We start from the raw sequence: 24,742 nt of genomic DNA on the forward strand, positions 1-24,742 counted from the left end.
AGATGCTTTGCATTCTTTCTTATGACCAGCAGGGGGCAACTCAACAGGATGCAAAAGAAGAAGAACGCCCAATCCCAGTCCATCACAGACTCATGGACTTGTAGGTGCATTTCCAGGGGGTGTTTTGAAGGCTTAGCACTGTTCCACATAATCAAGTGTGTGAGGGCGCAGACTTTCCTTTTGGACTAGCACAAACTTGGAGATGTAAAAAAGTAAGTAAAGCCCTGACCAAATGTAAACAAATGTTCAAATGTTAATTGTAAACAAAGCAAGCATGGAGCAAAGGAGTTGGATTATTACCTTTCTGATTTTTAATAATCTGCTAAAATTTGAGTACTGTAAAGAAAGTCAGAAAAAATACAAACTTAAGGTCAGCTTTTCTTAACACCATGTGGTTCATCTTGTTTCCAGGCAACACCAGAAGTCATGCTTGAGTCCCGTTCTTCTTTTTTATACCACCTCAAGCCCTCAGAGATTCGCTATTAATGTCTTCAGACTCATGAGTGTTCAGTGCTTCAGTTTAGGCCAAGAATATGACTCCACCTCTCACTTGATTATTACATTGGTGAAGAATTTCCCAATGAGTTTAAGGTCTCTATTTCCAGTATAACATCTCCTGATACAGCTTGAGGTCTATGTTGAAAGTGATGGTCCCATTTAGAGTAAACTAGGCAACAAAACAGGGGATCATTTAGGGCAGTGCTTCCCAAACTGTGGGGCGCATGGAAATATTTTCACCCACAAACGGGGAGCCCCGCAGACAAAGTTTGGGAACCACTGATTTAGAGTGTGGCTTGCTGTGACTGACAGGTCACTGCTACAGCAACATGCCAACTAAGAAAGACCGAACAAGCTCCATAAAGATCAAAATGGTGAAAGCCAGAGTGTCACATCAAAGTCTTCCAAGCTGTAGTCCAATGGATGAAAATCTTATTTCCCATTTATGACGAAGCGCAGCATCAGTCTCTAATTCCCTTACGACAGCTGCTGCACAAAAAATGGGTTGAGTTTTCATCTAAAGACAATATATGCTGACACAAATTATGGATGTACTACATGGAGTACTCTCGAAATCAGGATCCTATAGCGTGTTCATTTCCTGTTCATGGAGAGCACAGAGACTGAGATCAAAAGAAAGACGCTGCTGCAAACTTGAAAGCTGGATATGGTCGTGATCATGCAAGCATACTGAAACATGAATACCCCGTTTTCTCAATGTACATAGTGTGTCCTCATTGAGATCAAAACCAGGGTACAAAAACTGGGACGCATTCCCTATTTTAATGCTGGATAAAAACAAACAGTTTGACTGCAGAGAAAGCAACATGTGGCAGACCATCTTTCATGAAAGCCACTTTATATGTCTTTGCAGTAGTAGTAAGTGTATAACAGTACCTGTGATGTCGTGCTGTTTGAAGGAGTCGCTGTAGATCTGGTGCTGGTTGGGACAGTGCTTCTTCAGCCATTTACACACGTCCTGTTGGGTCCACAGAGCCACAGGTTTGGACAGCTTCACGTATCCTGGCTGAGAGACACCGAAACATTCAAGTTCAGAAACTTATATTGCTAAAACAAATACTAAATAACTCTCATATTTTAAAAGCTTGCTTTTGTTTATAATTTGACATGCATGTACATGTATTGTTAAAGCTTATTAACGGACTCTCTTACTGACCTTCCAACTGTGTAAGCTGCTTGATTCTATTTGGTCAGAACCCCTTGACAACTGTTATTAACTTTCACTAACATGAGCAACACCAGTGTCAACCTGATCCCACAGCTGGATGAGGGCAGTTTAATGTTAAATCGATGAAAACGGGCAGAAAAGAATCCATCGCCATGGAACGCAAACTGCCATGGTATTACTGGGACTTATCAATAAAGAAATCTTATATTCAATGTATTTTGCTAACGTGTTTGTATCTTAAGTTAGTAGCCGTATAATAAGCAGAATAATGTATGATTAGCAGGTGGTTATGGGAAACGCAAGAAGTGTCAGGGTCTCGTCTCACCCTGTCAGGATTCTATTTCCCATAACCACCTGCTAATCATACATTAACCCTTACTTGAAAGCACTACTGATGCACAAGTCCTTTCACTTTTCTATCAGAGGATGTGTGCTCATTCAGGACTGGTCATGGTGCACTCATGAGACACCTTCCAGCTGACTGATTTAGTCATATAATATTAACCACCTGCTGTGTGACACTCTCTTAAAGATCAATAAAGTATTAATGTTTTAAAGTAAGGAGACACAGAAGTCAAAGTCAGTTAGGTCAGTGATGAGTAACTTATACCATCAAACACTTGAAAGACTGAATGTTTTGATAAATTCTGCGTATTCCAATTCTTCAACTTATCACAAACTTCTGCGCCTGCTTAATTGTAAAAAATTGGCTCTATTTGATTTCACACATCAATATGCAGGTCTTAAAAACGCCCAATAAAAGAGGAGGAATGATAATGAGCGTAGCGTGTTTATGTTTGCTGCAGATATTGTGAAAGAGGGAAATATCAACCTGTTTTTAAAAGCAGTTTGAATCACCAACAGTCTTGTGTAACCATAACGTGTAAATTGACGACCCAGCATCCTGGCAGTTTGGGAGTAATTATACCGAGTTAATGTTTTTGTTTGCTTTCAGTTCTTCTCTTTTTTCACCAGAGGCTGACAAACACGTTGTACTAATTTTCCTCTGTGGGAAAAAAAAGCCCTTCATTGAAAGTTTCTTGCATTATTTATAGCAGCTTTTATTGACAGGTTGCTCACCTTTAACTGCTCAGAGCCACTGGTGCAAAACAACAAAACATAAAAACATGACAGAAACAAGACAAGAGTGGACTTCTGCCTTTACTGGAGGCTGGTTGACAGCTACTGTTGTGAGTGATTTGTTTTCTGGGTTTAGTGATTTGTAGTTTTTATTATTAGACAATAGTTAAAGAAAAGGAATGCACTCTGAAATCTGTCACTTTGCACAAGGAAACTAATGCCTGGAACCAGAATTTCTAAGGCCCATGCTGAGATTTTGATTATTCAACATGACTACAACACCATATTGCCTCTGGCTGAAGTGAGCATGCTCCAATCTGGCTAAGAATGATGCTGCGTTGACCGAGTTATCTTCTCAGGTTTACTCGATTTGTTGTGGTTTCTTCAACGTTACCTTCGGGCTGTTTAATTGACGCAAAGAACTTTCAGGGAAATCAACCTCAACCTTATATCAGTGGTATTTCTGCAGCAGGATTTGTTGTACCACTTTTTCTTGCAGCTCTGCAGTACTGCTAACACTAGTACATGGTGGTTGAGTTTATTTGCAGAGTTTCAAACTTACAAATACAATATTGCTGTCTGTGGAACCCACAGAGCTCAACTCGGAGGCCTCTGAGGAAACAGAATAATGGCAAAAAGATGGTAGCACAAGAGAGAGATTCTTGCATTGTAACTATACACTCATGCAAACCCTTACAATATGTGGCAGCAGGTCAAAACTCTGTGCCTCTCTTGGGATTTAAGTGCAAAGGTGTTGAAAAATACATCTTACGATACCTGCCTTGAGGATGTATGTTTTTGTTACTTCTTCGCATGTACACTTGCCAGGTCAAAATGCCCCAGATGTGTCATAACACCCTGATATGTGTGACCAGCCTCCATTTTACTCAACTAAACAAGTAAAAATGGAAAAACAATCACTTTCTCATTCAGAATAAATGTTTCTCCAGGATGGGCCGCAAGCTGAGTTGCTGCTTTTTAGCAAAAGCTGATTCATCTGAAAAGTATCACCAGGAAATTTCAAAAATTTTCACTTAAGCAATTTTTTCTTTTCTGACCCTTTTTGCTGACACTCTGGGGGCTGAGAGCTGAGCTGCTGCTAGCTTTACATTATAAGTTAAACAAAACTGTGGGAGCAGATTTATTGTTGGATTATCTCAAACATACTAAACAAACAGTTTCACTGTAGCATATGGTCTCTCCGGCAGTTTGGTTTCCACTTTGGGGGCTGGGAGCTGAGCTGCTGCTAACTTTATATAACTAATTAAATAGCTGGAGCAGATTTATTCTAGGTTTATCTCAAACTTGTAAAAAAGAATAAACAATCAGTTTCATGGTAGCAATTCTTGTCTCTACAGCACTTTTGTTTTCCACTTTGGGGGCTGGGAGCTGAGCTACCGCTAACTTTATATCATGAGTTGAATTAAACATTGACAGCAAAATCATTCACGGATTGACTAAAATCACTAAACATTGGACTAAATAAGCAGTTTCACAGAAGCAATTACTTTATTTCTAACACTCTTTGTTGGCACGTTGGGGCTGGGAGCTGAGCTGCTGCTAACTTTATACCAAGGATTGAATTAAACTTTGACAGCTGATGAATTCACGGATTGACTAAAATCAATAAATATTAGACTAAATAAGCAGTTTCACAAAAGCAAATATTTTATTTTTAACCTGCCTTGTTGTCACTTTGGGGACTGGGAGCTGAGCTGCTACTAAATTTATATTACTAGTTAAATACAACTGTAGCAGATTTATACTAGGAGTATCTCAAACCTGTAAAACAGACTAAACAAGCTGTTTCATGGTAGCAATCATCGTCTCTTCAATACTCTTTCTTTGCACTCTAGGGGCAGGGAGCTGAGCTGCTGCTAACTTAATAACGCTAGTTGAATTAAACAGTGACAGCCATTCAATGATAAACTAAAATCAATATAAATAAGACTAAATAAGTAGTTCCACAGCTGTTATTTTCTTTCTTACACTCCTTGTTGGCACTTTGGGGGCTGGGAGCTGAGTTGCAGCTAGCTTTATCTCACTTGCTGAATACAACTATGGGAGCAGACTTATAGTCTTAACTTGACTGGGATAAAAAGACTGCAATATCAGTTTCATATCCATATCCATATCTCACTTATACCGATTGTTGGCACTTTTGTTGGCTGGGAGCTGAGCTACAGCTAGCTTTATCTCTAGCTGAATAAAACTATGGGAGCAGACTTAACTAGACCGGGTCAAAGACTACAATAGCAGTTTCATATCCAAACTTATGTCAAAATGACAGTAACTTTACCTGAAACTTAAAGAAAGTAGCACAGGAACTGTCTATCCAACTTGTACTCATCAACAACTTTGGTTCTTTAAAGTTTTATAGAGGTAAGGAATTTGTAGTTGTGCAAAAATGTATAAAAATAAAAATAAATAGAAACAGCCTGGACTTGGCAAATCAACAAAATTCAGCCAGCTACCTTCCTGTGTCATATTCAAACATGCAGATCTCTGCATTTCACTATACTATGGTTGTAGACGCCAGCCTGCTTTAAATCCTTGAGCTGCAGGCAGAGCAGTCTCCTGCCAAAGTATCCCTCTTGAAAGTGCTGGCAGTGCTTTTGATTCTGATTGAGGGGCTCCTAAAATTACAAACAGAGAGAGGTGATTAAAATTTCACATCCACTCCCCTCCACTCCAGCCCGCTGCTCTCCTCTCTGGCTGCCGTGTGGTTCGGCATAGCAATGGAGGCCTCCTCTACCTCTCCAACCACACACAGAGAGAGAGAGAGAGAGAGAGAGAGAGCGAAAGAAAGAGCGAGAGAAGGCATAAACAGGTACTGGCAGGATTTCATTCCTTCTGCTTTGCCTCCTTCTCTCTCCTTCCTCCCCCTCCACAACCATCATCTCTCATCTCTCCCCCGTATTCAATCTCGCCCGGTCCCTGTCAGATCTATCACATTGTCTTTCTCACTTCCTCTCTTCACATCTCATCTTCACCATCTCCTGCTCTTATTATATGGCACTACCTGGCTCTCTCCATCCCACTCACTTTACATCTACCATCCTGGTGGTGAGAGAGGAGGAATTGGAGGGGGGTGAAGATGCTGGTTTTTTGGCATGTGGTGTGTATCCTCGGCAGGTAGGAGAAGTGACAGACGGCCAAAGCACGCAGGTATAGGCAGGTAGGCGAGGCTCTTAATGTGATAGCTTGGCAGCCTGAATCTGCAGGGAGAGGAAGGGTGAGGTATCGCAAAACCACATTAACCATTAAACACAGCTCAGCTCAATGCTAATTAACCCCGACTGGGAGCCCGAGGCGACGAAAGAGAGCAAGAGAAGCAGAGAGGATGGGAGGCCTGGCTGGAGAAAGAGTGTTAGGAAGAGGAGTAGTAGGAGAGGAGGCTGGACTGACAGATGAAGCAGAGAAATAACAAGGGAGAGGAGGAAAGATAAGATCCAGAGTGGACTCTCATTTTTTCATGAACCCATTTGTGAGTCAATGACCATCTGTGTTTTACATTCGCCACTGATTTAGCCCGTAGCTGTGTTCCCCCGGATCCGGAACAATAGGTGAGCTGGTGCCTTCCTGCCAAACGAAGCCAAAGGGTGAAGGAGAAGAAAATAGCAGAGGGAAGAAAACAGGAGTAGAATCACGCTCAAAGAGCTGCGTTCAACAGACTCTGGGCCAATTAGAGATTTGAGTGACAGCGGAGGGGCTGAGAGGAGAAGCCCGGTTTATTTCCAAGAGGGATACGTCTGGAAACAGGCGCATATACACATACGTAACCCCAACAAAACACACAAAGATGAGCGCACATACTCACAATACAATCATCACGTGTGCCAATTCAGTGTAGTACCGTTGTCCTTGGCTTTAATTGATAACTGAAAGCCCAGTATTCTCCATGTTACCTTAGCAACAGAGCAAGGGCGACCTCAAAAATTAAAAAGATGAGGAATAAAACCCAGAGGGAGCAAAAAAAAAACTGCACTACCAAAGCATGAAGCAGAGTAGGGAATAAACATCCACACACACATTCACGGCTCACAGTGGAAAACTATTACTTACATAATGAAGCATGTAATCGCGCCAACACTGATAAGCATTTAAAGATCCAATGTGAATGCACTCGGCTAAATTAATCAAGAGGCAATCACATGGCCCCTTTGTGGAAACAATGTTGGAATACAAAAAAGAACTGGGAATCAAAAGCACTGCGAGGCGTTCGAGAGCAAACACCATGTGACTGAGAGAGCACATTTGGCAGCGAGGACTTGTTTCCGAGGAGAGATGTGTCGTGATTTTCATTTTGGATCAAGATTGTTAGGCTGATTGCGAGGTCAAACGGCTTCACACTCAATTAAAAATGTTAACTGCTGCAGTAATTAGCACATATAATGACATTGTTTTTCCAATAATCTCCTGTATTTAGTTCTCAACAGGCTATAAAGACCTTATAATGTGAAATAGATTTGCCAGAGTCTTGTTTACTTCACAGAAATAGCCCAAATTGAACCCTAACCTCAGATATTTCCCCGCACAATAAGAAGTGTGCAGAGTTCGTTTATGGTGCAAAAAATATGAACAAGGGTTGAACAAATATTCAGAAGGTCCTTGACAGCAAAAGAGCTGTAGCTTTTGTTCAGAGTCATTACAGCTGTCGGGCAGCCTTCATTAGCAGACGTATTGTTTCCTGGATGAAACATTGTTTCGTTCAAAACAATCCCGGTTCATTGTAGAATCATGTTTGAAAAAAGGCAGACAGTGTGAGGCATCAGAGTGCAAAGTGAGTCAGAGAAAAGGGACAGCTATTGTGTATATATGACGGCACCATTTCAAAGAGACTGGAGGTGTGATTTCTCTTTCAGGAGACAATGTTTGCTAATATTTGAACACAGCGTTGGTTATGATAAAATGGAGTGTTTAACCCTCTGTAAACCTTAACAAATGAAGGTCTTGAAGGTCTTATGGGTGACAAATCGGTCACTGCTTTAACCTGATATAAATATGTCATATTGATGAAATGTTACTTTTACAAAACATATATCTTAATCAACTACTGTATTAATAAAAAATGAACTAAATATTAACCAATCGTATGATTAACCCTTTAATTACCACTGGTTAATGCTCCAGAGAGAGGAAATTCATGGTGTCCAAAAACATTAAAAATGGATTATCTCCTACATGATAGCTTGATCAGCTTGATGGTCAGCTTGTAAAGCCAAATGGGTTTAACTAGTGTTCAGATGACCATCCTATGTTATATCTATGATACAATAAACTTGAAGAAATTCATTCTTACATCAGGAATAAAAGCGGGGGATAGAGGTCACGTCTGAATTGGAGGAGAACTTGAACTACTTAACTACTCATTAATTAAAATGTACTTTTAACAAAGAGCATTTCCTGATTTCCTTATTTGATCAGAAGTGTCTTGCACAGGGTCCTGCTTATTTTATTTTTTTATGTTTTCTTTTAATAGTAATGGTTCATGCACTAACTGGATGGTCCTTTAAAATATTCATAATGTTGCACATGTCCTTTTGATGTATTGTAAGGCACTTAGGAACACATATTTTGAAAATTGCTCTAGAAACATAGATTATTACTATTATTATTATTATTATAACTAGGATGCAAGTTTGGAATAAGTCTCCTTGTACTCCAAGGAACACATGGAAACAGGGGTTTTGGGCCTCCTGAAATAACATTAGCTTTGACCCCACCACTCTAACTCTAAAGGCCCTTAGAATCACACTAAGTTTACTCCTGTAGATGGCGCATTAATACAGAAACATCAAGGGCTTTATTTTTTCATATTTTAGTTTTTGAAGATAGTTTTTTATTGCAATTAAAAACCTAACAGGAGAAAAGTCCTGTCGTCTATCTTTTAAATAATAACTCTCATCTTTCCGTTATAGACAAAACATGCAAAGTCTGGCTAGCAGCAGTAAAGAAGAAAGGAGTCCAGTAGTGGAAACCTCCTCATGGAACCTCACTCTTAAGCTTTGGGACTTTCTGAACATTTTTATCTGGAGGTTACATCAGCAAAAGTCAAACAAACCCAATTTTAACCTGGTCATCACTGAAATATGTGTAAAATCTTAACAGATGTTGAAAATGTGAGAGACCCTTTGCATGTTTTTCTATTCAAATTAGACCTCATTTATGTATACCAGATAAACCACAAGGTTTCATCACGCTGCATTCCTGGCATCACATCAGTCAGATCCACTGTTACACACTGACCTCTAGTGTCCAAACTAAACACTGCAACCACTTTTCCTCTTAAGAGTGACTGGACAGAAAAAAGCGCTGAGAGGAGGAGGAGGACCAGCGTCATTAATGTCATGTTGAAGGAGTGAGAGACTGTTTGAGTGAAGAAGCCCTGTGTCGTCCATCCTATCTGCACCGCACTGCTAATTAACAGCTCAGCACTAAACACTCTCTCTCCCGCCTCTCTCCTTTCCTCCCTCTCTCCCTCTCCCACCTCTCTCCCTCCTCTCTCCTTACCTCCCTATTTGCCTCACTCTCCCTCTCCCTCCATTTTGCTCTCTCTCTCATTCTCTCTATTCTCTCCTCCTTATTCTATGGCTCCCTTCTTCCTTCCTTTATTTCACTGCCTCCTTCCTTCCACGCTCACTCTCCCACCTCCCTTTCTCAGTCTCTCTCTCCCTTTTTCATTCCTTGCACTCTCTCACTCCTTCCTTTCTCACTCACTCGCTACCTTCTCCATTCCTGCCACTATCTCCTTCTGCTCCCTTCCTTGCTCGCTCTCTCCCTTCTCCCACCCTTGCTCCTGATTCCCTGCACCAGTCTCCCTTTCTCTCTCTCCATTTCACTTATTTTCCTTCCTTCCCTTTTCTCTGTCCTTGCCTCACTCTGTCTCTTCATCTCTTTTCTCTATTGTCTATTACTTTTTTCCACCTTGCTTTCACTCCCCTGCACTTTTTTGTTGTACCTCTCACTTTCCTCTCATTCCACCTCTTTGTCTCTCTCTTTTCTAATCCTGCCTTTTTATTTCTCTCTATTTTCTCTCAGCTCACTCTCTTTCCCTTCCTGCCTCTGTTTTTTCGCTCACTCTCTCCGTTTCCCTCGGCCTGAGCTGGCAGGAGATGAATATTCCCTGTATTAATTAATCTGTTACATTCAGGAATAGGGATGAAACCAAGATACGTGTGTGTGTGTGTGTGTGTGTGTGTGTGTGTGTGTGTGTGTGTGTGTGTGTGTGTGTGTGTGTGTGTGTATCATCTGACACATAATATCACGCCATGCTGGATAATTTAATAAGCCTTCATATTAAGCCGCCTGTGTTAACTTTGCTCAGGCTCATCAAAGAAAGAACATCAGACTCCTCAGCACAGCCTGACCTTGGGATTCATCAGGACCTATAATGCACTGCAGGGTGCATTAACACCAAATAAGACATGTGCACCTTGGGCTTGACATTGATTACAGCTGAAATTAGATGATTTGCCATGGATGTTTAAAGAAATCACTAGAGAGCAAAGAGCACTTTAATGCCTGTTGTATTCGAGGCTTCGGCTGAACTAAAAATCCAATCAAGTAGAATTACAGATTCATCTCTTTGTAAAGTAAACACTGATGATCTGATTACCTGAAATCAGATTAGAAGCGTGTTCTGGCGTCAGTCCCAGGTGAGGGGTCATGTAAAAACCACCAGGACAGATGTATAACCTAACAGGAGTGACTCTGTGAGAAAGTGTGTTAAATCATAAACCACTATATGAACAGTTTCATTATAAAACACTAGTCATATTATGTCATCAGATTCAGCAGCATGTGAGTAAAAAAACGATTTAACATTGTGATCAACACTTCTTCAGTTTTGTTCAGAATGCCTTTATATTTAAATCCCTGGTGTTGCAGATGTGCCTGCAGACCTCATCTTAGCTGAATTAGCTTTTTAATACTCTACAGAATAAAGTTTCTTTATCGGCTACAATAATCCACCTTAAAACATGGTTTAATATTTATCTTAATGTGCAAGATAAATCTTTACAAGTTTGTGAGTAGGAATGTAAACACTACTTTTTAATTGTTATATATCATTATATCTGTAATGTCCCAAATCCTTCTCTTCTCTTCCATCTCATTATATTCTGTTATTATTCCATTTATATTCTATTCTAATGAATTCAGTTTCATTCTATTCTATTCTAATTCTATTTTTATATATTTCACTTCATTCTATTCTCTCATTTTATTCTATTGCATTTAGTTATATTATCTTCTTTTCCATCTCATTCTATTCTATTCCCTTTTATTATACTACATTTTATTCTACTCTATTCCATTTTATTCTGGTTTTATTATATTCTAATATATTCCATTAAATTCCCTGTAGGAGCCATATGTGTGTGTTTTATATGTGACGTGTTGGTAAGTGCTGTATATTGATGTGAGGGGGGTGTGTGCACTCTGCTGGCACTTGAGTGGTGGGTACGTCACTGTGGGTGTGGGCGCGGTGGTTACAAATAATTCCACGCACCTGTAGTCTGTTGGTTTGTTAACGAGGAAGGGTGAGTCGGGAGTGACACTTTCTGTTGACCGCTACGCTTAACACCACATTAGTTTTGCCGTTCTGTACTCTGTCTTGTATTGTATGAAGCAGAATGTTCAAGTTGCGCATCGTTAGAAATAAAGAGCATTAACGAGCATTAGAAGTGGATGTGTGTTTCTGTGAGTGCGCGTCACAGGTAAACTCCCGTGCTTAGCCTTCCGCAGCGTGTCGGTTTTTGTTTGGTTAAATCGTCAGTCAGCCGCAACATTCCCTCTTATCTTTTCTATTCTATTCCCTTTTAATGTATCCCATTATATTATATTCTGTTCCATTTTATTATATTATGTTCTTTTCTATTCCATTTGATTTTATTCTATTCCATTTAATTCCACTTAGTTCCATTTTATTACATTATGTTTTTTTCTATTCCATTTTGTTTTGTATTATTTTATTCCTTGACCTTTTATCATATTATATTTTATTATATTGCATTTTATTCTATTATATTCCTTTAAATCAATTTTATTCTACTTAATTCTATTCAATATATACTATTCTACCCAACTTATTCTATTCTATTTTTCAATCTCAAGTTTTTTTCATTATTATTATTATCATTTCCTTTTTATGTAGTACAGAAAGTGATACCTGTGGCTTTCACTGTTAACTAATAGAAAGACACTGGGTGCAGATCCAACACCAGTGTTTAGATGTTGCAGTTTGTTTGTTAGTTATTTGTGTTTATGTTTAACTTTACATCTAAATAACTCTAGTATTCCTTTATACATAGAAATATATGACCACTGAGGTTGTAGATGCTCTCAATCCTCGTTCTTATAACTGCTCAAACTCAACACAGTTAAATCTGTAAATAGAAACCGTCTGATCCTCCTCCACATTAAGCTAAAACCCTGAGTTGTAATAAATACAAACCAGCCTGTGGCTGTTGTATTACCATTAGTCATTACGGTCTTTATGGATTTTTTTAATTTTACCTCAAAGAGACAAACTTGTTCTCTGAATTACAATCCAGAGACAAACACTAAGATTGAAAGTTTAGTTTAAGGATCCCACTTACTACTGAACATCCTGTAGGTCTCTTATGTAAATCAACCCCGACTGCAGCTTCAAACAGAAGAGAGAACAGAGAGAACAGAGCATATTGAATTTCCCTAACTGTGCATCAGTGTGTGTGTGTGTGTGTGTGTGTGTGTGTGTGTGTGTGTGTGTGTGTGTGTGTGTGTGTGTGTGTGTTTGTGTGTTTGTGTGTGTGTGTGTGTGTGTGTGTGTATTTACAATGTGTGTTTGTTCTAATTGAACCCCAGCCTGTCAGTCTGGTATTTCAAAAGCTCATCCAGGGTTTACATAGAGGACTCTGTCAGACTTTAAGTGCTTCCACTTGTTTTGATTGACAGCTGATTACGACAGATTTTACATGGAGAAAAGAGAATGTGAGAATGTGTGTGTGTGTGTTTGTGTTTGTGTTTGTGTGTGTCTGTGTGCGTGTCAGTCGAGATCATTCCTCCCACTGTCCCATACACAGTCTATTTCTGGAGAGGAAGTAAGGAGTCTATTCTGCATTGCTGATGATGGGCGCTTTGATCTATCATCAGAATCACTGAAAAAGAGTAGAAACAGCCTGAAACAACAGCCTGTCTCTTCTTGTTTATACTCAGTTCACTTTTTTTTTCTGGAAAGCAGACGTGTGAAACACAGGGGATTATTTCACAGACTAGAAGTGGGTGGTTGATTTGTTTTTTGTGAGACAGGCACTCAGTTTACAAAGTATTATCTAAAGTTTTTCAACAACAATTGTTATCAAATAAGTGACAAGTAATAATGTTATAGTATCAATAAAACCATCACAGGTCCTCAATTTGAGTTTCCTTTTAGGTGTGATTAACATTGAGTCATGATAAAGTGCCTACAGCTAGGCTAGCACCTCTGTTAAGATATACTTACAGCTGTATTTTGACTGAAAAGCTAGAATACTGCTGATAAATGACGCTAACATTAAATTGGAATAATTTGCCATGTTAACTTTCAGAGTTAAGGATGTAAACCACCTGTTGTGAAGAGTCAGGCCAGTGTGGAAGTGCTTTAAATCAGCATTTCCTCTAGTAGCCAGTAGGGGGCAACAACATATAGTTCAGGCTGGCTCAGGTTTGGACCAGGTCTTAGTTATGCTGCTATAGGCTTAGACTGCCTGGGCAACTGACACACTGGGATCCCCTCTCTCCGTCTATCACTTACTTTAACTCTCCCTGTCCCATTAAAGTTAACAACCACAGATCTTTCTGGAGTCCCTTAGCTCCCTTGTCTCGTAAGTTCCTCTGAGTCGCAGCCGTAGACGGCCTGCTGCTCCAGCTGCTACAACTACTACTATCTGTCTCACCACATTAATCTCCCTCTATCCCTCTTTCCAACCCCAACTCAGTCTCAGCAGATGTCTTTCTAACATGAGTCTAGTTCTGCTGGAGGTTTCTGCCTGTTAAAGGAAGTTTGTCCTTGCCAGTGTAACTTGGTAAATGCTGCAAAGTGCTCTGCTCATGGTGGATTAAGATGAGATCAGACTGAGTCCTGTCTGTAAGATGGGACTGGATCTTATCCTGTCTTGATGTTGGGTCTTTGTTAGTAATAATACATAGGGTTGATTGATTCATACACTGTTTGCAAAATGAATATAGATGAATAGAAGACTTTGAGAATAAGAGCTAACTTCTCAGTTTATTTTTTCACCTAGTATTTAAATTTCCATACAAGTTTATGATCCCAGTTGGTTGTACCATGTCTTTCTTCAACAGAATAATGTTTGATTTGTAAATTATCATTTAATTTGCAGTAAAACAACAGGACTTAAATTCAGGGCATGGCTATCTTATGGCAAAAGGGTTAAGAACTGCAACGCTGTCATCTAAGAGAATTATCAGATTGTGCTTTGACAAACTATTGAAGCTGGACAATTTAAAAGTTAAAGTTATGCATCAGATGACTTTCAACAGCACTGCAATATAGTTTACTCCATTTCCCACTCTATTAAACTGTAACTTGAACTTTCTAGTTCCTTGTTGGACAAAAACTCTTACCCGTGACAGCTCCGACTCCGAGACGGACCGATGTGGAGGTGACCGGCGCTGGTACATAGGGGGGCTGATGTCCTGGTAGGTTGGGCTGTCATCATCCAGCAGAACAGCCCCCCCGTCCACTGACTCCTCCTCTTCCTCCAGCTGGGACGTCAAGTCCTCCGGGCACAGCTGGTGGTCGATGCCATTCTGGCTCAGGTTAGAGTGAACAGCTGTATGGACAAAGAGGCGAAATACATAGAAAAATGTGTAAAAGGACGTGTGATGAAAGTAGGACTAATTTAAAACTCTTCTATATCCAGAATTTTAAAACTCTTACTCTCTCTTTTTTAACTTTTAATGGTAAAATCTCAACACTTGAAAGGACTTCCTATCCACCTTTCATCCTGAACTGAGTGCTGTACTGAAAACTTCCACTATGTGGCAGCAGATAAACATAGTTGGTAAGCCATTGAAGCACAATCACCATTCAACACTCAATACCCATGTACCATGCAACCAGCAAATTAAGATAAAGATACAAATTGACGGCTGAATAGTCAACTTACTGCTACCAATTACATACATGAACCTTAAATGTAACTTTGTTCATACAGGAAGTTTGATTCAAGAGCAATGACAGGAAATGTTGTCTGGTTCAGAACTGAAGCCTTGCCAGGTTTAGTTTGACCAGTAGCTGATAGTGGCTAATGTTAGCTGTCGTACTAAGCAGGTTTGATGATGTTGCAAAATTATGTATTTATTTGTATATTTCAACAGGCCATTTAGCTGTACCAGAGTTAGCTATTAGCTTATTTACATCTGTTGTCCCTGGCCAGGTGACAGAGACAGTGCCTCTGTTCAAAACTAACAGTACATCATACAAACAGCTACACAACAATACATAACAACTATACAACAAAATGGTTACCTTCACAGTGAAATGAACAGTACAATATTAAAATATTAAAAGCTTAATGCCCTACACTATACAGCAAATTTCTCTCACAATAAGTAAGTAAGTAAGTACACTTTATTTAGTATAGCACCTTTCACAGACATAGTCACAAAGTGCTTTACAGAGAATCAATGTCGACAAGACAATACAATGAGCAATAAACAAGATAGTAAAGAAAGCAGACAGAATGACATCAAATTACGACGGAAGGTTGAAAAGCCATGACAAACAAATGTGTCTTAAGCTGCTTTTTAAAACTTTCAGTCGAATCAGCACAGCTCACTTGGGGAGGAAGACTGTTCCAGAGAGATGGAGCCACATGCTCAAAGGCATGGTCACCCTTAGTTTTAAGCCTGACACGAGGCACAGCAAGCAGACCCAGATCTGAGGATCTGAGGGGTCTACTAGGGATGTAAAGGTGGAGAAGGTTGGAGATATAAGAGGGTGCTTGATGATGGATTGCTTTGTATGTTAATATGAGGATCTTATTAAACTGTATTCTGAATTTAATTGGCAGCCAGTGTAAGGAGAATAGGACGGGAGTGATGTGGGATGCTTTACTGGACCTGGACAATGACATTACGATATTAAAAGCTGGGTGCACTTCGCTATAGAAGCTACATCACAGCATTGGATATTTTGGTAACAACACACCATCTAAGCCCAGAACTTGGGAATTATAAAGTGTCATTTTGGCTGCACTTTGTCAAGGTATGTTAATAATACTTTTGCCAAAGAGAAAACAGACCCCTCCCCCCCTGCCCCAAAACGTCATCTCTCATGTTATTGGTTGTGAGGAATTCTGTCATTCTTGTTTATGTATTGCAATGAGAGAAAAAAAAAAAAGTCCAGTAACACCACACCAACAAATCAAGTGGATTTAGTGTAGTGAATCCAGAAGTATGCATGTTATCTTTACTTTGAGTATTTGGACTTTTTTCTCAACTCAAAATTCACCAGAAGCCCAGAATGAGCATTCAGTTCTGAGTCGGGAAGCAGTTTACTTTACATCAAACATGTATAAATGGTAAATACCAAATGCAGAATACACAAGTACCAATTAAAAACAGTACGTTTTCATAGATTTAGTAAATATTTGACGTCTATAATTGAGTTTGTGACCTTGGGATCTTGCAGCTGAAGATTAATAACTGCGCACTACAACAGCCGGTTTCATTTCAGCCACAGAGAAGCATCTGTTCAGCGAAAGCGATTACTGCTGTGTTCATTTGAATTCAGCAATACAAGGAAACAAGGAAATAGAACTGATGAGAGATTTAACAGCCTTAGGCCCATTTAAAACTCTTCACATGTTGAGAAATGTCTGTCACGTTCTGAGCTCCGGCAGACGACTTGAATATCAAGTTAGGCCTTAAATGCACTAAATCAATTCCAATTCAAGAGCAGGTTGTTCTGTTTCAGCTGAGGCTGTCTGCAGCACATGAAGGACAAAAGTCTCATATCAGCAGAAGGCTTGAAATCCTTCTTATAAAGAAGTGTTTGGTACTACCTTCCTAATTCCTCTGCCAAGTTTATATATTTAGTCTGTTTTCAAAGGAAGTGTCAGGCAGAGGCACTATTTTAGTCTCATCAGGCAGTGATGCGGCACAGAAGCGACAGCCAGCAGTGAGTTGTGAGGTGTCACTGAAATAGGCCATTTGTCATCATGCAATCTGCCTTCTTGTTCTGAAAACACATGGATCATGCGTGATGAATGGGAGCTGAAGTCTCTTTTCATCACACCTGAGACTGCTGCAGCTTGAAAAGGTCACAGAGGCAGTTTTCAAAAGGCTTTGCTTAATAGTCAAAGGAGAGCAAGAATGAACTTGACAACAGAGAAGAAGATCTGCAGGAAAACATAATTGGATTAAGACATGCTGACAGATGTTAATGGCCTCTGAAAAACACTTAGCAGTTAGATCGAACATGTAAGAGGTAGAATTGTTTCCTGATAGAGCCTACACTGCTGCCGGGTATTAGCAAGTTCCCTAGTAGAAGGACTGAACCAATTGCATAATTATTGACTCGTTTCTTTGTTGTCTTCTTCAAAAACAAAAACCCAGACAAAACAGTGTGGATTATGGCTGCTGATATAAACTACTGTTTAAGGGTGACAAAGAAGTCCTCATTTAAGGCACATGCTAGCAAACACTGTTGTAAAGCTAGCAAAGAATTTATGCATTTAAAGTTTTTCCCATCAAACAGGCTAAAATTAAGCTGCTTCTTTATTCTATGTTTCAAACAAAGATGTGAAATAATGGAGAGTTAATTGTAAGTAACAATCAGGCAAAGGTAACAAGCAACTCACTTGCAAACAATGAATCAGTTAAAGCAAGCAGAATGTTAACATCTAGTGTTTTCCCATCTCATATATCAAGGCTGCTTCTGTATTTTAAGTTTTAACCAGTATAACTAACTACCATACTTACTAAGTAACTTAATACCAACCACCAACTTTCTTACTTACAAAGTCACTAACTAACAACCAACCAACAAACCAACGAAATAACTAATTAACTAAACCACCAACCAACAAACTAACTAACTAACTAACTCACCAACTTACTAACTGACTGAACAAACAACTTACTACCTAAGTAAACAACCAAAACCTAACTAACTAACTAAACAGCCAACCAACCAACCAACCAACCAACATATTTAGCAACCAACCAACCAAGTAACTAATTACAACAAAACAATCAACTAACTAAACAACCAACCTACCAACTAACTAACTAACTAACTAACTAACTAACTAACTAACTAACTAACTAACTAACTAACTAACTAACTAACTAACCAACCAACTAACTAACTAACTAACTAAGATACTAAGCAATCAACCAACAAACAAACCAAGTAACTAACTAACCAACTTATTAACTAAACATCAAACGAAAGAACTAAGTAAATAACTAACAACCAACCTTCCAACCAACCAACCTACTAACTAACTAACTAACTAACTCACTAACTCACTAACTCACTCACTCACTCACTCACTCACTCACTCACTCACTAACAACAAAATAAATAAGTAAATTTATTAATTAAATAAACGAAAGATGATTTGAAAATAATATATCAGGTAGCAAAAAAAAAAACTATACAGATTGTCAATGCTAGCATCATGTTAGTATTTGTCACACATTTTAAAGCTTCTTTGGTTTTCAAATTTTTAACCATAAAAATAAAAAAATTAAGAAAGTTGGGTCAAAAATATGTTTTTACCCAAGGCTAGGTCTTTAGGACAGGCTGCTTGTCGAGTAACTACGAGCCGAGCTGTTTCTGATGTAGCTGCTGACTAATATGCTAAGCTTACTTTGAGATTAGGAATCCTTTACAGGACAGTAATTTACAGCCATTTCTAGTTGATAGCATCACTTTTATCACACTGGTACTGGAGGGAACTGGTGTTCTGTAAGTCTGAGTATACAAACACAACTTCTTTAGAGGCACATGTTTTGGCACATAAAGCATCCCATCATTTTCAATAAATAAATATTTGGATGTCACAGATTTCCCTGACGGACAATTTGGTGTTGGCTCGGTTTACAAGATGATAACTGCCAAACCAAAATTTCAGAATTATTGCCAGCGGGCCAAACAAGCCCAGGAAAACAGCCAATTGTGTCAGGCTTCTGTCGCCGAGCAATTACACCAACTCTGACACAGTTCAGAGTGATTAGAACAAGACAATACGGACATCTAAGGCGTCACTCAGAATGACAGAAACAGGAGTCAAGTTACTGTGGGTGGTCATGTCTTCCAGCGATGACACGCTGTACCTTTCAACACAGAGGAACTCGATGGAAGAAAAACAACACTTCAAGCAAACCACTTCCCCCGGGCCCTTGAATCGCTCACTCTGCTCTGAAGTGTATTGAAATTGTGTCAGGTCTACTTTTAAAATCATTTCACTGCACTTACACTGTCAGAGATGACTCGAGTCAAAGCTAGATGAATAGCAGGTCACATAATTTAGAAATCTGAATGTGGAATCTCACCCTACTTTACATCCACACCTAATCTTTAGAAAACTTTGCTATGGAAGTAAAAAAAGATGTAAAAAATGGGGGGCTGTTTTGGTTGGTGCAGGTAATAAATTTGACTACTCCTATCAGTAGTTTTAGACACTCCAAATAACTATGCAGAAGTGATTATTTATTTTAATGGCCTTAATTGTTTGTTTCTTTACGTCCTAATGAGACATGATTTCTAATTTAAGTTTGCTCTGTGCTAACAGCAGCTAAAAACTTCTTACCGGAGCTTTAATGAGGTTATAGTATATTCAGGGTTTTTCTTATAGGATAGTTTATACTTCTATTTTAATAAATTTAAAGAAAAGGAAACAAAATCATATCATTTTTGTCTCACATGAAAAAAAATATGATGCATGTCATGGTTATTAATTAGACTAGACGGTCAAATATTCTGTGGCTAATGTTTCAGAGTCGAATAAAATGCATCAGATTGGGTCCATAGACTGTATAAAATATGGACGTAGTATCCGTGACGTCACCCATCTGTTTCTGAAGAGCGGTTTTGAGGCCAATGTCGGCGGCAGCCATATTGCTTCTGTCGAGCCAGTGTGACGTAAAGAGGCTGAGTTTGAGCCTCCTAGCCAACAGCTGCAGTGTTCCTGCAGTCAGCTGGGCCTCTCATTGGAAGACTCGTAATCTCAATATCTTCAAAATTGCAGCGTTAGAAAAAAATCCCCCCCCCCCCCCTCACAGGGAGAGCACATCGAGAAATGAGCTATCCAGACTACACTCGTCTTTTGTACCAGGCTGTAAACATGTTTCTTTCTGCTGTAGATTGTCTTTTTCCCTTTCCTGTGTGGGTGACTTCCGGTACTTCCGGAGCCAGCCTCAAGTGGATCCTCGATGAACTGCAGCTTTTAACACTTCCGCATTGGACTCATATTTTTAGACCGGAGGTTGCCCCTTGATTGCGTCACAGTTTAGATGTCTGTAAGGTGTTCGCAGCTCCATCTTAAAGACAGATTTATCTCTCTGAACTCCTGAGACAGCTATCTCTGAATTCTGTTTGAGCCTGAAAGAAGAAAAAGTCCACCAATAATTCACAAAATAATAAAAAATGTAAGAAAATAATGAATTCAGTGGAGTAGAACTTTTATTATTCCATACCTAATTCATCCTTCTCTCTCTTGGGTCAGGTTAGATTGGAAATCTCTGGACTAAAAGACAAAGTCGTTCTGCTGCTATAAAACAGCTCCATATTGACCACCTGTGATAGTAAAGGCCTCCTAAGCAGTGCTGCATCCTTAAAAAACAACAACCTCAGTCAAAAGGAACTATTTCTCTGCATCAGGTAGTGAATCTATTTGGATAAATCTGCTTCATTTTCCTTAAAATACTTCTGCTCTTCTACTTGACTGCATGACTTTGCATGTAATTGAGTGTCTAACTGGGTCTTTGACTTAAATAAAAGATGTGAAAACTCCTTCCACCTCTGTACAAAACGTTCTAACAGATGTACTTTGCGCTGAGCGCATGAAAAATGAAAGAGGAACTCTGTTTTCTGGAGTCAAATGAAGAAGTTAGCAGGATCAGATCAAAGTGATGAGTTTAATCGTAGATGGACAGCTCACAGCACAATATTAGTGTCATCAGGGACACACCACAGCTGCAGAACTGCCCTGTGTTGATCTGTGTTACACAGTTATTCAGATACTGATTTAAAACACAAACAGAATATACATGAGTGGGCTGTGTTTAAAACAAAGCTGACTTGAGATGCACAGCACGAAGCCTCGCTCTCTCTCACTGCCTCTTTATTCCTCCCTTCTCTCCTCCTAGCTCACTCCTTCCCCTCTCCTCCTCCTCCTCCTCTTCTCTCTGCCCTGACTCAATTCACGTTTGCTGTGCAACAACCACTGGATGAGCAATAAATAATACATCCCCTGCTAAAAGCATCTAAACAATGGTACAAGCAGGCTAACGGGATAAAAGCAGAGATGGGTGACAAGATGATAAGAGGGGTTAGGAAAGTTAGGAACAGAACACACAAGAAGGACTGTTTCCATCCTTCAAAGGGGATGAAGGGGGCTAGGAGATACAGAAGTGCTCTTTTTTTTTTTTTTACGGCAACAGTTACTATAAATAGCAGCATTACATTCTACCCTCTCTCATCTCTGACATGCGCCGTGCGAGGGGAGAGAGAGGATCTCTCTCTCTCTCTCTCTCTCTCTCTCTCTCTCTCTCTCTCACTCTCTCTCCCTCTCTCTCCCTCTCTCTCCCTCTCTCCCTCTCTCTCTGTTTTCTCTCAATGAGATCCAGTGAAACAAGAGGAGAGGGAGAGAGGGGAGAAGAGTGAATGGGGCACCATTGAAATGACAGAAGAGCGCCACGCCTGCATGGCCAAATGCTTCTCTAATACAGAGATAAATGGAGAATTGGATTAGGCTTACATAACTCTCTTAATGACTGTACATGGTTTTGAACATGGAGCCATTACCAGCTCATGAGAACATTGTGTTCAGTATTCGTGTGTGCAGGAGCATGCGATGTAAAGATTGTGCTTTATATTGCATGATCCTGTTCTTTCAAAGACGTGTGCACCGCTGAAGAATATATAATACCTGAAACATTTAACCTCTATATTAAATACAGCTGCATCTTTACCAGCCGTAAGAAGACTCTGCACGAGCAAGCGGCAACCTCAGGCCGCAATGATTGAAGCCAATGCGGAAGTGTTAAAAACTGTGCCCACTTGAAACTGGCTCTGGAAGTACCGGAAACCACATAGACACCAATTCAAAAAAGTTAGCCTTTACAGCAGAAATAAACATGTTTACAGCCTGGTACAAAAATGACTTTAGTCTGAATAGCTCATTTCTCTTTCGGCACACACTGTACAGGGGTGAATTTTTCATGATGCAGCAGTTTCCAAGATATTAAGAGGACAAGTTTTCCATAATGATAGGCACAGCTGACTTGATTGAAAGGCGGGAACACTATCCCACTATCTATTTAGCTAGTGAATATTTTATGAGTTGTTCAATGCTCTCTCTTTTAGAGGAGTGCCCATTTAAAATGTGTACAGTTTCAGAGGCATCACCCATTGTTTTCTGGAGTGGCGTCACGAAGGCCAAAGGTGGTGGTGGCCATATTGGAATTAATAGCAATAGCAATTTTATTTATAAAGCACATTTCATTACACCTAAGTTCAATGTGCTTTACATGGAGAATTAAAAACATACAAACTTTTTTCCAAATAGAATAAATAAAAACAGAAAACAATAGATACACCCAACATACATCAGACACAGCAATCAAACAAACAGCAGTTGTTGCTGTTTGTTTGATTGCTGTGTCTGATGTATGTTGGGTGTAACTAAAGGCCCCTTCCCCGGACCTAGATTTGACGCTGGGTACATTTAAAAGACCTTCACCTGCTGACCTAAGGATCCTGGTTGGGTTATACACTGTGAGCAAGTTACAGATGTACCCGGGAGCTGAACCATTGAGTGCTTTATGGACTAATAATGGGATTTTGAAAGTGATTCTGTATTGAACGGGGAGCCAATGAAGTGTTTTGAGAACCGGGGTGATATGATCATATTTTCTTGTATGTGTCAGGGTTCTAGCTGCTGTGTTCTGGATGAGTTGAAGCCGTGCTATGGAGTGTTTGGATAGCTCTGTGTACAGTGAGTTGCAATAATCTAACCGGGCTGATACGAATGAATGGACTCATTTCTCGGCATCAGTTTGGGATATGAATGATCGGAGTTTGGAGATGTTTTTTAAATGGTAAAACGGAATTAGGGATAAGGATAAACTTTATTGTCCCTTGAGGGAAATTTATCTTGGACAGGTACCACCAAATACTGACTCCAGCTAATTTCAGGCTATTCTGGATACGGGTAAAACGTAGGCTTGGGTACCGAAATTTGGAACCTGAAATTTGGAACCTGAAATTTGGAACCTGAAATTTGGAACCTGTTCCAAATTTCTTAGATTCGTGGATTTGATAAGGCAGGTGCATTTTGGTCCCTCTTATCGGAACGTTTTTTTCATCTGCCAGGACCTGCTATGTTGCCGTAACATTACGTCACTTGTCAACAAAGTCGCGAGGAGAGGATCATGGCCGACCGCAACAAACAATATTAAGTCTGGCCAAGCTTCACTAAAAAAAAGATCCCGACACAGCATAGGGAGAAAGCACATCCATTATAACATTAATTTCAACACTGTAAATTTGAGGGAAACTCTGTCTTCGATGTTTAAGCTTGTCTACAAATATTTTAAATATAATTTTTTGTTGGATACGAGTTCACAAAGCTCCCCTCCAACTGGGTCCTATGAGGGGTCCTTGTTGTGCAGAAACTCTGTTCACTTTAGAGATGAAGGGTGAGATGAATGAGGAGAAAGAGGAGGAAAGTCTCTGTGTAGTGGAAGATTTGTGGTGACGGGATTACACCTCTTTGCAACCATTTAGTCTCCAACATTTAGGTATGCAAAATGCATCATGTATGATGATATAAGTTAATATTCTAATGTGTTTTACGTTACATTTTTATTTCATTTATTTAAATAATTATTTGTACATTTCCTTGATCTATCCTGATAAGAACAAGAAATGTTTAATGAAGGAAGAAAAATCCTTGTCACAGTTGATAGTTCACTTTTGAAAGCCTAAATAATCAAACAATAAAGGCAGGCTAAGTTTTGCTCTTTTAGTATTCATTATTTTTATACTCTCCAAAAATAAAGGAATCAGAATCAGGAATCAATAAGAACCGGAATCGATTAGAAGATCCAGAATCGGAATAGTACCCAACCCTTGTAAAATGTGGAGTTGATGTCATGCCCCTAACTTCAAGCTTTAAAGCTCCTGTGAGGAACTTTCTACAAAATTCTACACTCGCTACACACTTCTTGTGTACATTAGTTGTAGTTATAGACAAATGTCTGCTCAGTATTTTATGCACTGAGTCATCAGGAAGTCAGATAAAGGACAAACCAGGTGAATTATTTTAACTTTAGGCTCAACAGAGATAAAGGAGGTGAGGAACTTCTAATATAAGATTATCTAAGCTGACATGCCTCCCTATATTCTCATAAATTTGCACCCATGGCAAAGATCCAGTGAGCTGAAAAATGCATGGTTCAAGCCAGGCTAATGTGTGAAGCTAAGCACTGTTTTCTCTCTGCTAACTCTGCAGAGCCAGAGCTTCACAGGCTGAGCTGGTTCAAAGTGAAACCAGTAGTGGGTCCATAATCAAAACTGAAGTTTGCTCTGTGTGGGCGCTCAGGCTTGTAGTGATCTCTTTCTCTTTGGCCGACTCTCAAAGTGGAGCAGAATGAATTGTTTGTGAACAGAATCAACTGTATGACCCAGAAACAAAGCCTGGAGACAGAGGCGGGGGTAAGTTGGGCCAGATGACTGTGGAGATTAGAGCC

At 39.6% G+C, this 24,742-nt stretch overlaps 1 protein-coding gene across 3 annotated transcripts in view; it reads right to left on the bottom strand.

Annotated features, from left to right (window-relative positions):
* samd12 (sterile alpha motif domain containing 12) overlaps window positions 1–24,742 on the bottom strand; it is a 148,328-nt gene that overhangs the window by 102,459 nt on the left and 21,127 nt on the right. For all 3 annotated transcript variants that reach the window (XM_034705773.1, XM_034705774.1, XM_034705772.1), the window contains exons 2-3: window positions 14,378–14,586; window positions 1,396–1,525 (exon numbers count right to left, since the gene is read on the bottom strand). In XM_034705773.1, coding sequence (XP_034561664.1) covers window positions 1,396–1,525; window positions 14,378–14,586 — 339 coding nt within the window. The remainder of the gene's footprint in view (window positions 1–1,395; window positions 1,526–14,377; window positions 14,587–24,742) is intronic.

This window comes from Notolabrus celidotus, chromosome 16 (genome assembly GCF_009762535.1).
Source record: "Notolabrus celidotus isolate fNotCel1 chromosome 16, fNotCel1.pri, whole genome shotgun sequence".
NCBI classification, from domain to species: domain Eukaryota; kingdom Metazoa; phylum Chordata; class Actinopteri; order Labriformes; family Labridae; genus Notolabrus; species Notolabrus celidotus.